The sequence below is a fragment of the Marmota flaviventris genome, chromosome 1, assembly GCF_047511675.1.
Source record: "Marmota flaviventris isolate mMarFla1 chromosome 1, mMarFla1.hap1, whole genome shotgun sequence".
In the NCBI taxonomy this organism is placed as follows: Eukaryota; Metazoa; Chordata; class Mammalia; order Rodentia; family Sciuridae; genus Marmota; species Marmota flaviventris.
The window spans coordinates 149816145-149832679 of NC_092498.1; the positions used below are offsets into that span (position 1 = coordinate 149816145).

At 48.7% G+C, this 16535-nt stretch overlaps 1 protein-coding gene across 3 annotated transcripts; it reads left to right on the plus strand.

The window, feature by feature from the left end:
- The first annotated feature begins 570 nt into the window (after positions 1 to 570).
- Rab36 (RAB36, member RAS oncogene family) lies at positions 571 to 16236 on the plus strand. Of its 3 annotated transcripts, none has more exons than XM_027923347.2 (11): positions 571 to 646; positions 2228 to 2308; positions 3678 to 3769; positions 5782 to 5847; positions 6708 to 6809; positions 9400 to 9464; positions 11020 to 11075; positions 12013 to 12090; positions 12478 to 12568; positions 13924 to 14043; positions 14475 to 16236. In XM_027923347.2, the coding sequence occupies exons 2-11, from the start codon at positions 2240 to 2242 to the stop codon at positions 14537 to 14539; spliced, it is 804 nt and encodes a 267-aa protein (XP_027779148.2). In that variant the 5' UTR covers positions 571 to 646; positions 2228 to 2239; the 3' UTR covers positions 14540 to 16236. The 3 variants fall into 3 exon arrangements, with proteins under 3 accessions (XP_027779148.2, XP_071473537.1, XP_071473530.1); XM_071617436.1 differs by having other exon boundaries at positions 13924 to 14021; XM_071617429.1 differs by having other exon boundaries at positions 576 to 646; positions 2221 to 2308.
- The last annotated feature ends 299 nt before the right edge of the window (positions 16237 to 16535 follow it).

The following is a 16535-nucleotide window of genomic DNA, read 5'->3' on the forward strand; positions in this document are numbered from 1 at the left end:
AAAACCCATTTATCAAGGAAATTCATTTTGTAGCATGAGCTCTGGAAGCCAGACATGCATGTGATTTTCAGACAGCGTCGGATTCAGAACTATACAGTTAGGTCAGAAGATGGCAGACATCAGGCAACAACCATCAGGGTGCTTGAACTCCGAACAAATCCCATAATACAGCAAGAGTTCTAATCCCATGAATCCCATGATTACTACTACTCCTCCCTGTTGAGATGATTGCCAGAGGGAGCAGCGCGCGCAAACCTCTTTCTGAAGTCAATCCCAATCCAGGCCTCCTCCCGATAGAGCTCCGGCTCCACCCACTGGACTCCCTGGTCCCGCCCATCGCCCGCCTATCCTGTTTCCGCCGTGGTTGCCTTGGTGATCTCTGACGCTTAGGCCGCGTCCGGAAGTCTTTTCTCGGCTGACTGGCCCAGACCCCGGGAGACTCTTGTTGCTATGGTGATCGCCCGTTCTGCCTGTGAGCGGGACTCTTTCCAATATCAGCTCCGCCCAGACCCCACCCCCGACGTCCGGGATTCGTCCGACGCTCGCCAACCCCGCGTTGCCCCTGTTGCCGTGGTGATCACGGGGCGGGGGGCGCGCGCTGCGCTACCAGGCCGCGTCGACCTCCGAACCTTCGCAGGCTCTCTGGGTAAGTCGGCTCTCCTCGGTCTCGGTGCGGGCACGTTCCAGAGGCTAGGGTCGCAAGGTCTCAGGGTTCCCCCCGCCTGCTTCCTACTCCCAGAACTTATGCGCGGTCTGCCAGCCTTTGGCCTGGGGCCAGGCCCATTCTGGTCCTGAAGGGGAGCGCGGTTAAATGAAGAACAACAGACTGACCTTGGTCAGGGCCACCCTACAGGGAAGAGGGAGCCCCGGACCGGAAAATGATGTGGAGGGCTTTGAGTAGGCTTTGAGGGACCAGACTCTGGGTGGGATGAGGACTTTCTGGAAAAAGGCCTGAAACATGAAAATCCCCAGACCAGTCAGCCTTCATCCTTTTAAGACTGGGAGCAGGGGACTCACTCTCCCTACTCTGCTTTCATTACCTGAGCTGTGATCCTCATCCTGGCTTTTGTGCAATGCCTCACCCCAGAGAGTTAAGCTCAGCGAAAGAGCCTCTCCTGCTTAGACACCTGTCAAGAAGAGACCCATGTTTTCTGATTCCCAGGCAGAGTCCAGCAGGCCTGAGTCCCTCACACTGTGCTGCCTGCAGATTGAAAGAGATGCCCTGACTTCTTATGCCCCATTGGCCTTTTCCCCATATTCCTTACAGAAGGTGGTTTAGATCTGGTTTTAAAACGGATGAAAAGTTAGGCAGAAACTCCTAGGTATACATCTTTGGGGATTTGCATGACTCCCTAATTCTTGTCAAGATGAAAATTTACAAATTTAAAGTTTTGGTTCTTTTTCTTTTTCTTTTTGAAAACCCAGGAGGGCTCAACCACTGAGTCGCAATCCCAAGCCCTTTTTATTTTTATTTCTTTAAATTTTGAAACAGGGTCCTACTAAGTTTCTTAGGGCTTTGCTAAATTGTTGAGGCTGGTTTTGAACTTGGGATCCTCCTGTCTCAGCCTCCCCAGTTCCTGGGATTATAGTCATGCACCATTGCACCCAGCCAAATTTAAAGATCTTAATTGGTGTTATTTGCAAGTGATCCTAGAATCCAGCAACACATCTTTCTATAAAATAGAATGAGTGTTCTGATGAGCTAAGCAGGAGAAGTTGTTTGTTTGTTTCCCCTCTTTTTGTTTTGAGACAGTTTCTCCATGTTGCCCAGGCTGGTTTCAAACTTCTGAGCTCAAATAATCGTCCCACTTTAGCCTCCAGGCTGGTACTAGAGGCCTGTACCACCATAGCCAGTGGATTAGAGGTTAGTTTAATAGGCAGAAAAGTACTGAAGAAAGCAGAAACAGGACAAAAAACAGATTAGTTTCAAGTTACCAAGGTTAAAATGGAGGGACTTCCATATCATCCTGACTCAGGTAAACTGGGCCCCTTTGGATTAATTGCTATGAATCTCATGGTGATTTTGTTGTTGTTGTTGTTTGCTTTTTTGTTTTGTTTTTGACAACTGATTGTTTCAGAGTTCAGTTTGATCACGTGGCACCTAACACAAGTGACTACATTCTGGTTTGGTCTGATCTGCTGAGGCCTAGTGCAAGGAGGCTAATCCAAAATGATGGGCTCCTATAAATTTTATTTAAAACTCTCTTTCCTCTGTTTGAGTCCACAGGACTCTGGAAGAATGAGGTCTTCTCTGATGCCTTTGGGGCCCCCTGTGAGCCGGGACCGCATCATCACCAACTTTCCTAAGGTAGAGAGTCATTAGGCCAGTGCTTTTTGTCTACATTGCTCTCCTGACCCTGAGGCCATGCCCGGATTTCCTCAACTTACCGTCACCCCCAGAAATCAAGCAGGTGAATCCAGGAGATCTTTCTTCTTGAGCACCTGGAAAACTGAGTATTGACTTGCCCAAGGCAGACTAGTGGTGACAGGGAGCTGCAGTGTGGATGAAGATTATAAATCAGACAGTTCTAGGTGTGAATGCTGATTTCTTCATTAAATGTGTGACCATAGGCAAGTTACACAATTTGGAGCCACTGTTACATAAGGATGAACATCTCATGTTGGAATGGTTGTTGTTGTTCTCATTATTGTTACTGTTACCAAAATAGCATTCCAGTGACTGGGGGTGTCACTCAGTGGTAGAGCACTTGCATAGCATGTGTGAGGCCCTGGATTCAATCCATCATACCACCAGAGAGAGAGAGAGAGAGAGAAACAGTGTCTGTGTTTGTTAATACATGACAGAAAATATTTCTGGAAGATTAAAACTCTGCCATCAGTTGATCGGTGTTTGAGTGTGGCTTGGTACAAGCCACCAAATGGCCTTTTGTATATTTTGGAATCTGTGCCAACCTGTAGGCTCTGGGTGTTTGGGGTCTGCAGCTATTCCTTCTCCCGCCTTATTCACCTTCCCCAATAAGTTTGTTCTCCACACACTCACAGACCTTGGACAGTTCTGCTGGGTTTTCCATTGCAACAAAGCTTGGGCCATTGCTTCCTCTATGGAGCTTGACAGTGGTAACTAGGGATGGTGGAGACTGGTATTTCATGAACTGAAAGGAAGGGAAATATGATTGGCACAAAACAGTCCAAGTTTCATGGGAGGAAGTACATATTGATCAAGACAATGAGGCTCAGAGAGGTAGAGAAGTTTGCATGACATCACACAGCCCGGAGTGGCAGAGCAGGGATTCAACCCAGCTACTTCTGGTTCCAGAATGCCCCACCCTAGGGAGGCAACCTGGGGCATCTGTTCTCCTTCTGCCTACAGTAGTTAGGATCATAGGCCATTGCTGGCCAAGCCTATCCTGTACCTCAGGGCCACAGCACTTCAAACCTGAGGAATTCCCAGTCAGGTTGTATTGGGTCCACATAGTGCTACCCTTTACTCTGTGCCTCAGTTACCCTGTCTCTAAAATCGGCTCACTAAAATTGGCTACTTTGCAGCCTATGATATGACAGGAAATAGGGAAAGCCAATGAGGCTGCCAGGCTCAAGGCTCAGGGGGAGCACTGGGAAGTAGGTAAACCCACAATGCCCAGCTCAGGTGACAGGGCTGTTGTAGCTTTGCAGGATGGTGTGCCTGTCTGTGTATTTGTCTGTTTGTCTCTTTGTAGTGGTACACACCTGATGCCTGCCTGCAGCTCAAGGAGCACTTCCACGGGCAAGTCAGCACAGCCTGCCAGCGCAGGAACACGGGGACTGTTGGGTGAGCCTGTGGGATGTGAGATGTTGGGAGAGATGACCAGAAGGAACAAATGCAAGTATGAATTTAAAAATGAACAAAGAAAACACATGGACTAGACTGACACAGTCCAGTACTGGATTTCTTGTCTGGCTTTACTTGACACACATTGCCATTTCCTTTTCTCGGAATCTCATGCAGGTGATTTTTCATCCTGAGGTCTCAACACAGGTTCATTTCCACTGTCTATAACATCTTTCTTCCTTCCTTCCTTCCTTCCTTCCTTCCTTCCTTTCTACTGGGGATTAATCCCAGGGGCTCTTAACCACTATGCCACATCTCCAGCCCTTTTTATTTTTTGAGACACAGTCTTGCTAAGTTGCTTAGGGATTCGCTGAGTTTCTGAGGCTGGTATTGAGCTTGTGATCCTCTTGCCTCAGCCTCCTGAGCCACTGGGATTACAGATATGCACCCCGTACCTGGCTGAAACATCTTTCTTACTCTTGTTGCCTCCCCTTCCTCTTTGGTTTTCTGTGACAGTTCCTTTGGAAGCCTAATCTGATCCTCTGCTCCCACTGTCCCTCATCCTAAGCCGCTGAGTGGGGTGCCCTTCCTGTGAATTCTTGAAGCCCAAGAACTTATCTAAGGGCTGTTTTGCCTGTTTGTATTCCTCACTAGAGGTATCCCACAAGGGCCAGGGATATGCCTCTTATGTTCCTATCTCAATAGTACTTATCACTACTGGCACAGGATTTTGCAGTTGTTCTTTCTTTTAAATAACAGGTATAGGGGCCTGCTCACAGTCTGCTCAGGGAGTTGGCTGTGCTCACAGATATAGTGAGACCAAAAGAGAGCCCAGCTCAGAGTTCCCCAGAATTGCACAAAGGGAGTGAAAGTTCAAGTCAGAATGGTCAAAGGGGCCATGCCATGCTCATGGGGTGAGAGTCATGTTCTGAATCCCTGACCCCTCATGACCACACCAGAGGTAGGGAGAAAAAGGTACTGAGGGTACCTGCCATAATACTGGTAATATCTTTACTTCTCAGTTTGAATAATGGAGTCAGGGTCAGCCTATTCCAGAAGAAGAGGGCTTCCTGGAAGCAGGGTAGACACAGTCCCTACCCTCACCAGATGTGGTAAATTGAATTGTAGGTCAGGTCACCAGGTAACACAGAGGTGCTCTCTTGCAGTCTACAAGCATGGGAAGTGCCTATTTGATGTTTCCCTGGGTTGGTTGCTTCAGCCATTGATATCCTTTAGAATGAGCTACAGAAAGAAAGTGTTGTCAACAGTCCCAAATATGCTGCTTCCCAGATTACAGGACATATACACATATATAGTAAGGGTGTGGCTGCTCTCAATAAGCAGTGTCCCTAAGGAGCCCAACAACTTCATAGCAAATTTGCCTCAAGCCACAGCTCAGATGTGCACACCCTGAGTTCTCTTCATGGCGTACCTCTTGGCCTGTTTGAGTCTTGCACACATCTCCAGGTGAGTAGGTGACAATGGTTCCTGGTCAGGGATTATCTGCTTATAGTGAGCTTAGTCCATGTAGGTACACATTCCCAGAGGGTACATAGCAGGAAACAGAAGCTGCAACCCACCCCTTGTGTCCGTGTCTCCCCACTCTTGGGCCCCATGTCTGCATCCTCAGTGTGGCACCCTGCCATCCCCAAATTAGAGGTACCCATCATTCTTGGTTACCATAGCCCCACTTGTACTCCCACCTCTGCCCCCTTAGCCTATGACTCAGCCTCTCCTCATGCCCATTTCTAATTCTCAAGACAGTGATTTTGGCTAAGAGGGGTCAAGGGTACATCCCTAGGGTAAGCAGAGTTTCCAAAACAAATGTAGGCTTTCTCACTCTTCCCTTTGAAGATCAGGGAGGGAGAACAAAAGGCTCGGCAGTGTGGCCCATGCTAAATTCAGAATTGAGGGGTGACTCACTGCAAAGAACTCAGGGAAGGAAAGAGTTGTGTGTGCTGAAGACACTCTTGAAACCATGCTCAAGGGTGACACAGACATATTTCTCCCAGGCTCAAACTCTCCAAGGTGGTGGTTGTTGGTGACCTCTATGTGGGAAAGACCAGTCTCATCCACAGGTAAGGCCATGTCATCTCCTTCCTACCCAGTCAGGTTGACCACACTTCCCAGGTTGTCACCTTTTATTTGGGAGGCCCACCTTATCACAGTGGGGACTGTGTGGCTGCTGAGAACTAGCCTCAGTCTGGTGGGAGCCAGGTGGGGAAGGAGCAAGAAACTGGGGAGATGATGAGGTTGACAGACAGTAGGGCAATCCAGGAGCCTGGGATTATTCACACTGTTAGGACCCTGGGCTAACCCTTTCACTGCCGTCCCTGAGAATAAACCCTTAGTTTCTCTCACTGTTCTAATTTACAGTGTTTGCCTTTGAGGCTGCCATAGCCCCTCTTCCCCTACCTTGTTCTTATTGGCTGCTCTGTTGCCACAGTTTAAATAATTGTCCCCATGTGTTAAAAGCTTGCTCCCCCACCTATGGTACTACTGGAAGGTGGTAGAATATTTAAGGGTCTCTAGATTATTGGGAGCATGGCCTTAGTGGGGATAATGGGACCCCCACCCCTTCTTCCTTCTCTCTTTCCCTTCCCAGCCATGAGGCGAGTGGTTTTGCTCCACCACATGCTGCTGCCATGATATGCTGCCTTGCCACAGGCCCAAACAGAGGGGCTGATATCATGAACTGAAAGCTCTAAAACTGTGAGCCCAAATGAACCTTTCCCCTAAGTTGATTATTTCAGGTGATTGTTTAGTGACAGAGAGCTAACACACTTGTTTGTCTGCAACCTCTGCAGATGGTCCCTTCTTTATCAGTTCCCATCATTGTACTTTATTTGCCTCCAGACGTAGTGTCACTATCAAGAGCAAAGCTTCCATGCCCATTTCTGTGAAGATACTTCTCTGATAGCTTTATTGCCTCCAACAGGTTTTGCAAGAATGTTTTTGACCGAGACTACAAGGCTACCATTGGGGTAGACTTTGAAATTGAACGCTTTGAGATTGCTGGGATTCCCTACAGCCTCCAGATGTAAGTTGCTGTTGTGGGTGCTGATTCTCACATGACTTATGTGTGGACTTTCAGGAGGTGCCTGGGGAAAATGTTGGCCAGCTCGTTCTCATTTGTACCCCATGGTGCTCAGCAAGGACCCATCTGGACAAGCAGAGCCTGGAGTGGTTGAGAGAAATCGGGTTTTACAGCTCCCTGAGTTCCCAGATCCTCCCTCAGTCCCAGGAGTTGTTCTGTGTTGGTGATCAGATCTGGGGAAGGTCTTCACAGCCTGACTTTCCCACCCATCTCCAACCTCCCCTGATTGCCTTCTGCTCTTGCTAAGTCTGGTCCTGCTCCTAGACTCTAGCAAGCCCTTCCCCAATCTGGACCTCCTGTGATTCCACAGAAAGTAAGGTAGCATTGATAAGCCTCTGTATGCAGCAATAAAATGGGACCAAATCCTGTCCCTGTGTGCAGGCTTGGACAAAGAGGGTTCTGGCAGAGGCTACACTGTCCACACCTCTCTCTCAGGTCTGATGTGCTCATCTTCCTCCTCATACATTTCCCTCAAGTAACTTCTGCTCCCCCTGCTACTCTTTCCTTCTATTTCTGTCTGTCTCCTTTCCTGCCTAACCCCATGCCTCTGCTTCTCTGTGGCCTACTAGTTTCAACTCCTCCCTTTACTTTCTCTCACAACAGCCCAGGGTCTACCCAGGCTTACCTTGGCCCAAAGTGGTACATTCTCTGGACCTTGCCTTTCACTCCTCTGGCACCTGAAAGATGCCACAGACCTTGTTCAGGCTCCAGGCCCCCGCAGTATCCTGAGCAGCCCCTCTCTCTTCCCTGCTCTCCTGCATGATGGCCACTGTTTTCTTCTTGCCCGTTGGCATTAACCAGGCCTGTCGTGGTCCCCTTCCCTTTCTTCCTATCTTGCTTCGTCCCCCAATCCTCTGTGCCCTCTCTAGGCTAGGCCTGCAGATCCTGTGAATGTCAGCTCCCAGCTTATTGAGGCAGTGTCCTAGTGCTATCCTAGAGCCAGATGATATCACATCTTGTCCAAGGGACAGTACAGAGTCAATCCAGAGCAAAAGAGGCTGTGAAAATCAGGGCAGTAAGACTGAGGGATCTAAAAAGGTGAGAAGGACAAAGAGCCAGGTGTCCCACATGGAGCCATGCAGAGAGGGACTAGTGGCTGGTTTCTCATTATAGCAACAGGCTATATCTAATTAAAGTTGCCAGAACAAAACAGCGTTACTGTCCTACTGCAGCCTCTCTTACATTGAGGTTGTTACCAGCCACCCAGCTGGCCCTATCTCTAAGTCCAACCCCAACTCCCCAACCAGAATCTTCTCCAGAAATGAAAGAAGATAGCCAAAAAGTCTGCATCGTGCTGGATCACTTGAAAAAAAACTTTTAGATCATTGATGTCATGTCTGTGGTTTATTTTACTTTTCAATTCACTGAGAAAAGTTAAATTTTGATAAGTTGGCTTTAAAAAGGTATTGGGAGCTGGGTATGGTAGTATATGCCTGTAATTCCAGTGGCTCAGGAAGCTGAAGCAGGAGGATCACAAGTACAAATACAGCCTCAGCAATTTAGTGAGACCCTGTCTCATAAGGAAATATAAAAAGGGACTGGGGATGAGGCTCATTGGTTAAGTGTCCCTGGGATCAATCACTAGTACCAAAAAAAAAAAAAAACAAAGGATTCAGTGTTGAATTTCAGGCTTATCCCTGCATATTGACCACCTGCCTTGTTCTAAACCAGGGCAAATAGATCTCAGCATGTGCCTCCCGAACTTCTATATCATGCCTATGGTAAATAGCATTAATTTATTGTGGCTCAGCTTCTAAGTCCATTTCAATGTGTTACTTTAAAGAGCCAGAGGGATAATTGATCAGAGTTACCCAGGGGATACAAATCACATCCCTGTTAGACATACCTGGTAACTACAGTCTGGAAGGTGAAGCAGTGCCCCAGTCACACATGAGCAAGTGGCAGAGGGCCATGGCTGAAGGCCTGGCCTGGAACCCAGCACCATTCACAGGGAGTAAGCCACACCACACTATAGAGCATATGTTCCTTTTTTTTCTAAATTAATTAATTTATTTTATTTGTTCTTTTTGACATATTATTACATATATGGAGTACAACTTATTCTAATTAGGATCCCATTCTTGTGGTTGTACATTATGTGGAGTTACACTAGTCATGTATTCATATGTAAACATAGGAAAGTTATGTCTGATTCATTCTACTGTCTTTCCTATTCCCAGCCCCCCTCCCTTCCCTTCATTCCTCTTTATCTAATCCAATGACATATGTTCCTTTTGAATGTCACAATCAGAAGAGACTGAGCTGTAACTCCATTCATCTGGGCAGTGGAACTGCTAAGGCCATGCTCTCCCCAGTAGCACTGTGAATCCGGTGAGAATTCTTCGCTGGAGGGATCATCAGGATCTGGTGGCAGGGATAGTTGGCTCATATAAGCCCTTTCTGTAGCCCACACTGTTGACACAACTGGTGCAGGTCCTTGGGTCTCCCTCCATGATACTACTGGCCTGGAGGGTCAGATTACTATAATTGCTTAACCTGCTACCATTTTCCTTTCTCTTTCCTCACTGCACAGCTGGGACACAGCCGGACAGGAGAAGTTCAAGTGCATTGCATCTGCCTATTACCGAGGTGCCCAGGGTAAGTAATGTTACAAGGGTGGAGCCCTCAGCCATGTGCAGCATGGGGCTCCCTGCTGTGCTTAATAGCAGGAAACCTAGGTTCTTTGCACAGGCCACTGAGAAAACACTCCAGCCAGTGCTTGGGAGTGAGGAAGCTGCCTTCAAGGCAGGGCCTTGGCTAGCTTTGGCAATGATGCTTTTTTTAGGGAGCCTGTGATGGTGAGTGCTGGCTGTCTCAGTTCCAGTTTTCAGCTCAGGAAAGGATGTTTTTGTCAAGGGGTCCCAGAAAAGAGGGTAGCATCAGACTCTGTGGTAGGTAGAGAGAGAGACTTGTCCTGCCTTGTTAGGAGAAGGCTATGCCAAAGAAGAAGAATGAAAGGGAGACCTTGACAGGAATGGAAGGTCCTAAGTAGGGGTCAGCAGCATTGGTAGGGCTCAGCAGAGGCAGCAGCATAAGCTTTTCATGCCAACCTTAGCTTCCCAGGAAAAAGATAGAAGTGGATTTCAGTGGGAGGTATAAGAATTGTCAAAAGGATACCAAACCAGACTCAAAGTATAAGTCACAATTAGGCCTACTCAGTAGTGGTAAAAGAATTCAGATGTTTCAATCAGGTTTGAAAGAAGCAAAAACAGAAGCAAATCATAAGCAACTCACCTAGGATTAGAGCTATAGTTTGGCGATGTTGACTGTGGCCTCTAGTAAACTTTACCTCCCAGATCTCTTTTCCTTGAGGGATGCTGCCTCCCTGGGGCTAGAGATGTGAGACACCTGGCACAGCTCTGCAATCAGCAGCTGGGCTGCCATTATCCCCATCATCAATGTCCTCCATTTCTCTATTCCTCTCTGCCTTAGGAGGGCCATCAGCCATCAGCCAAGGTGCAGAGGTATCCTCTGTTCAGCTTGCTCACATCCCAAGGGGTGGGTAGTAGAGAACAGATATTTGCCTGGAATGTCCTCCACGTGGGCTTCCCCTCAGGAACCACCTCAACACCATGGGCCTAAGGGAGTACCAGTGACAAGACGAGCTGACAACAGGGTTGCACATCCCAGTTTTCTGCTCATCTGACTCCCTAGAAGTTGTTTCCATTGAGCTGGTTGTTGCTAATTATCATCATAGCCATAGGTTGAAACTGTGACCAGGCTCTAAACTAATAGTTTTCAAAATAGCTGCCCTTATTTGCCCTCACAGCATCCCTGAGAGCTAGAGGTATCATTCTGACCATTTTACAGATGGGGAAACTGAGGCTCTCAACCATTAAGACTCTTGCCCAGGCTCCCTTCTCCATAAGTGGCAGAGGGTATCTGTTGCCAAGGCCACATGCTCCTGTCTCCTCATCCTACCTCCTTGGATTCCTCCCTGAGACTGTGCTGCTGGGTATAGGTAGCAGGAGACCAGATCCTAGAGGGAAGCCATAGGGAATTTCCTCCCCAGCCTCTACTTTGGGGTTCAGAGCCAGAAGCTATGTTGGCAGTTCCTTGGGTTCTGTAGATGTGTCTGAGGGGAGCCCCTTTTTCATACTTTGTTGGCTTCACTTGTTACTGATTGGCTATTGGCTTTTCCCTATGTGTCTAGTGATCATCACAGCCTTTGACCTCACTGATGTACAGACTCTGGAGCATACCAGGCAAGTAATCCTGGACTCTGTGAATCCTTCAGGCCACCTAAGTTCAGGAACCTGCCTAGAAGAACTCCCTAAACCTGGCCACTAGGGACCCCCAAAATGGATTTAAGTGACCAGGCTCATTTGTCAGAACCAATTGCCCATAGGCCACCTACTGTTCAGTTGCCTTTTTATCCCTCAAGATCTGTCCTCATCTGCTACTCAGGGGTATATAACCAATGCAATTGCACCACAGCTCTTGCTCCAAAAGACCCACATTTGCTTTAATACCCTGCTGTCAGGCTGGAGATGTGACTCAGTGGGAGAGCACTTGACTAACATGCATGAGACCCTGAGTTCAGTCCCAACACCCCACTCCCCCAAAAATGCTCTGCCACTCTGCTATCACATCTTGAGTGTTCTAATCATTTCTGAATGAGGAGTCCTCTCTGTTCCCTTTTCCCTAGGCCCTGATAATTTCAGAGCCAGCCCTGTCTTGAAGGAACATGAATTTGGTACTTGTTGTCTTAGAAGAAACATGGGCAATGTCACCAATTCCAGGAGGCCATCCTGCATCTGCCAGGAACTAAAGCCCCCTCACCCTTCATTTGTCTGGAGGCATTCACATCCAAAAACCTCCAAAGCATGTGAGGGAGGCAGGAATGCATTCCAGTTGATAAAGTGCAGGACCCACCCAAGGTCTCAGAGGATGAGGATGGGCTCTTCATCTCCCTGTGACTAGTGCTTTTGTATTGCCAATCCCCTCTGGTCCTACAAAAGTCTTTCTGTCTATAGGACCAGCATCCCCACTAAGCCAGTGTGGGCCAAAGCACCCTCCCTGAACCTTCCATCTTAGTGCTTCCAGTCCTGGGGAGGAGTCAAGTCTTGACCTTGTCCTCTGGTCCTCAAGACATGAATGGGTGGGTGGCATCTCAGGCTGTCTTCCCTCTGTGCATTCCAGGCAGTGGCTGGAGGATGCACTAAGGGAGAATGAGGCAGGCTCCTGCTTCATCTTCCTCGTGGGAACCAAAAAGGACCTTCTGGTAAGCAGAGCAGAGCTGGAGGCCTGGGTGGCCCTCAGGAAAATTCCTACACATTCAGCTCAAGTTTGAGGAGTGGGGGTGGCACTGACATAAAAAGCCCTGGAATTCAAAGACTGCAGGCCTTGGAGCTGAAAGTCAGGGGAACTCAAGTTCCCTGTGCTGTTTCCTAAGAGAGGGACAACTGGCACTCATATTTGCCTATTCAGCGTGCTCATACCACTGAGGTGTCATCCCTGGGCAAACAGCATCTCTGCACTGGGGTTGCCTCACCTTCCCTAGGTGACCTGGGGAGGGAGGTGGCACAATGAAAGGGAACCGCTGCCTACCCTTAGGGGCATCCCTATAGAAGGGCCAGGACACTGGGTCAGTGAATACTGCTTCTTCCAGTCAGTAGCAGCATGTGAACAAACTGAACTGGAGGCTGTGCACCTGGCCAATGAGATGCAGGCTGAGTACTGGTCAGTGTCATCCAAGACTGGTGAGTAGGACAAGAGACCATCATCATGGGGGGAGTGTGGGCTGTTGTGGGGCCAGTTCTGCAGGACTTGCTGTGTCACAGAGATTCTTGCCTTTTCTTTTGCATCTCTGACCATGCTAGTATCACGGCACAGCTGTACTGGTGACTGACAGCAATTTCCATTGCCTGAGAGGAGTCTCTTCCTCTCTGGAAGGACACTGGGAGGCCCCTATCGTGGGTGAGAGGAATAGCAACCTCTGGCCCTTGCCTTACCGGCATGTTTTTCAACACAGCCCCCATGGCTATCCATAGGTGGTCTGACCCTGGCCACGCTGGGTCCCCCAGAACCAGGCAAGATGCCCAACATCTCCTGGCCTTAAATCTCCTTAGCTGAGAAGCAGAGTGATGCCATCCATCTCATTTTATTTTTAATGAAATAACATGATTTACATTATAAAAGCCATATGTATTTATTGAAGAAAAATTAGGAAATCCTCCTCTAAGCAAAGAACAAACTTTGAAAGCAGGTTTCTGGGGAGATTGAATGAAAGACCATGCAGTGCCTGGCATATAGTAGACTGCAGAGGCTTTCAGGACTTAGGATTTGGGCCCAATAGTCCTTGCCCTGGCCAAGCAGAGACAATGGACATCTGGCCCCAGACTGAGTGAGAGCCAAGGGTAGAAGAACCATCATTGGCCCACCATAAATGCTTGGAAGTACCTGTGCCTGGTGCCCTCTGTTGCATCCCAACAGTGTCCCTTCTGCCCTGTGAAGACCCACCCTCCTTTATCAGGGTAACCTCAGGTTCACTGAGACCTCACTATAGACCAAGCCAGACGGCCCTGTGCTGTTATGTAGGTTGTGAACTGCACAAAGGCAGTGTTCCTATTGGGTGCTGGAGCCTAGTCTGCTTCCTGATGGGCAGTTGCCTCTACCTGGAAGAGTACACACAAAGGCTCCATACTGAGGGCCAGCAGCATGTGGAAAGTTACAGGAGAGCAGTCACAGGTTTGTCCTGAACTCTGCCTGTGCCAGCACCTGGCCCATAGCAGGTGCTCAATAGCAATTGATTAGAAGCATAGATGCTAGGGAATGAAGGCTTGGAGGTCTGAGGAAGTAGCCTAGGCAGGCAGCTGGGTCAGGGATGGGGGCTGGAGCCAGGTGGGAAGATAGGGCTGAAGCCAGCTGGGGGGCCTTGCCCCCAGCACTGTGAGTTCCCAGATGGGTGGTGGGACTGTGTTCAGGTAGTCACTATTACTGTCAGAGGTACTCAGAAAGGGCCATGTGCTGGCATGAGGGTGGGCTATCCTGGCTTCTATGCTCAAATACATTTGGGGGTCAGCTGGGGTCACACAGTTATCTTGTGGGCCCTCAGGAGAGAACGTGAAGGCATTCTTCAGCCGTGTCGCTGCCTTAGCATTTGAGCAGTCAGTACTGCAGGATCTGGAGAAGAGAAATGGCACTCGGCCCCAGGTTGGCGATGGAGACCTCATCCGTACGTACAGCCATGACTAAACATGATTGGGGAGCAGGCTGAAGGCCAAAAATCTATATCCACTCTCCTCCCATCACCCGTTTCCTTAACTTATGGCCCTCCATTGTCTTCTTTGGACCCTCTTCTCTGGGCTGTTGCTCCAGTCTCAGACCTGCAGCCTCCCTAATCCTGCTTTCCAACTCAGACACCTTCTGTGTCATCCTTCCTGACCTCCAGACAGCCTCATAGGGCTCTGCTTTGGTTCTCCTAGTCTCTGCCTTTGCCCACTCTGTTCCACCACCCAGAGTGCCCCTAGGCCTCTTGCCCCAAGCCTCAAACAATAGGCCTAGGAGATAAAGGTCAGGGTACCCACTGACAGAGTGGGTGTGGCCCCTGCCCAGTGTTGGCTGCAGGATGCTTGAATGATACCAACTTACTTTTCCTCTCTACAGGAATGGAGGGGAGCTCACTGGAGACCCAGGAGAACAAGAGGCCCTCCGGCCTGAGCTGCTGTTAGCTTGGGCAAGCATCAGAGGCCTCCACTCCTTGGGTGCATGGGCAGCAGCTCCTGTGACGATGGAGAGGTGACGCGGAGCTTGAACTCTGCAGTATGTCTCCCCTCTAGGTGTAGAGGGCTTGCATTCCCAAGGATCAGCCGTTTTTCTGGCAGATCAGGAGCCACTGACTGCCAGAGCACTCCACACTGCCTACCAAGGGGCATCATGCCTGACTGTGGGTATTTCAGTGAGCTCCTTAAACGGGCAGTCTCACCTTTAGGGTCATCAGAATGTCATCTGTGGCCTTGAGAAGCCTCAGGGTTACAAGCTCAGGACACTCCTGCATTGTCTTACATCTTTCACCCATGGCCCACATCAGCAGTCAACCCTGGCACTCTTTCCAAAGATCTTAGATGTGGCTTCAGAATCCTTCTCATTACAATGTTCCAGGTGACCAGAATTTGTCAAGGAGAAAACCTACTTGCCATCCTACCAGGGAGTTTTCTATTATCAATGGGACATGAAGTTCCAGACCTTGGAACTCCAGGCTTCACTGTGCACTGTTCCTCTGCCACAGACTTCCGGGTTCCTTGGGCAGCCCTGCTCCTCTCAAAGGCAATGGACAAGAAAGTCTCTCAGTTTCCTCCCTAGTACCTCTGAGATCCCCATGGTCCTGCCCTCCAGGTCATTGGGCAACAATGGACAGAACAAGCTGCTCACACGTCTGGCCCATCTAGAGATGAATTTCCTTTGCCATACTGTGAGATGAAGGACTTCATGGCCACTCCTTGGATAACTCACTTCTTATTCCCTGAACTTTATTCTGCCCTGCTCTGGCACTCATGGTGACCACCGTTGCCTTCCTGCCTCTCTCTCTCCCATTGGCCGTATATTTGCAGGACTTTTGTGATCTGACCACTACTCATCTATAGAGGACTCAAGAGACTCTCCAGAGTCTGGCATGTTTCTGACTCCACCATTTCCTCTTGCAAACCCAGAGTAGGCAGGAACACCCCCAGCTCTCTGCCCAGAGTACTTGCCCTCCTCTGTGCCCCTCCTTTTGCTCCTCCATGGGGTCTTTCCTGACCCTCTTCACTGCTATTAACTTTCCCACCCTCCCCATGCCACTCATCTCTGCCCTCTGCTGGTACATCCAGTATCCCTGTCTGCTGCCTGTAGATGGTGAGCATTTTGTAGGCAGCTGTGCTGGTCAGCACCCTTCTAGTGCCTGGCACACCTCATGTGCCCAGTAAATGTTAATTGACTAATAACAATTACCAAACATCAAAATTGTAATGAACAATGGCATATTTTTTCTGTTCATTACCTCATTACCTTTTCCCCAGTTTCTCTCTCTACATATGTATGATATATAAAACATATATATATATAAACACTTCTTTATATAAATTGCATTTGAAAAAATTGTGTGCTTACTGTAAAAAAAAAAAAAAAGCAAAACAGTACAAAGCATATGAAATACAGACTTAAAGCCCCACCTCAGGTTGGTTCACTCCTGAAATGAGTCTGGATAACAGTTATTACTATTCCTTCTGAGCTATGTTCTCTTGTGTGCAAACCATGTTTGCTGGCTGGTTTGTTGTTTCTCAGCATGACCTTGTGCTGTACTCCCTGTCTGGCAGGTTGCCTTCCTAATGGCCTGCCTGGAGTCCTCTCACTGTAGGTGCACACTGAGCCTCCTGTTCTTTCAGCAGCTAAATTTGTGTAGACAGATCAAAGTTCATTTTATCAGCCCACAATTTGTGTCCATGTTTTAGCTTTAAGCAGTGGTGCTACAGTGACCATCTTGTAGTTAAAGCTTTGCATACTCCAGATTCCCAAAAGCAGTTTTGCTGGGCCCTTCTCTGAACTGTGGCCCTTGACCTGGTCCACTAGATGTATTTTGATGGGAATAGGGGAGCATGCCACATTGGGGGTGCCTTAGGGAGGACCAGGTTTGCTGGGTGCAGCAGAAAGCTTCACAGGATGGGAGTGGATGGCCTAGGTGGGCTGTCT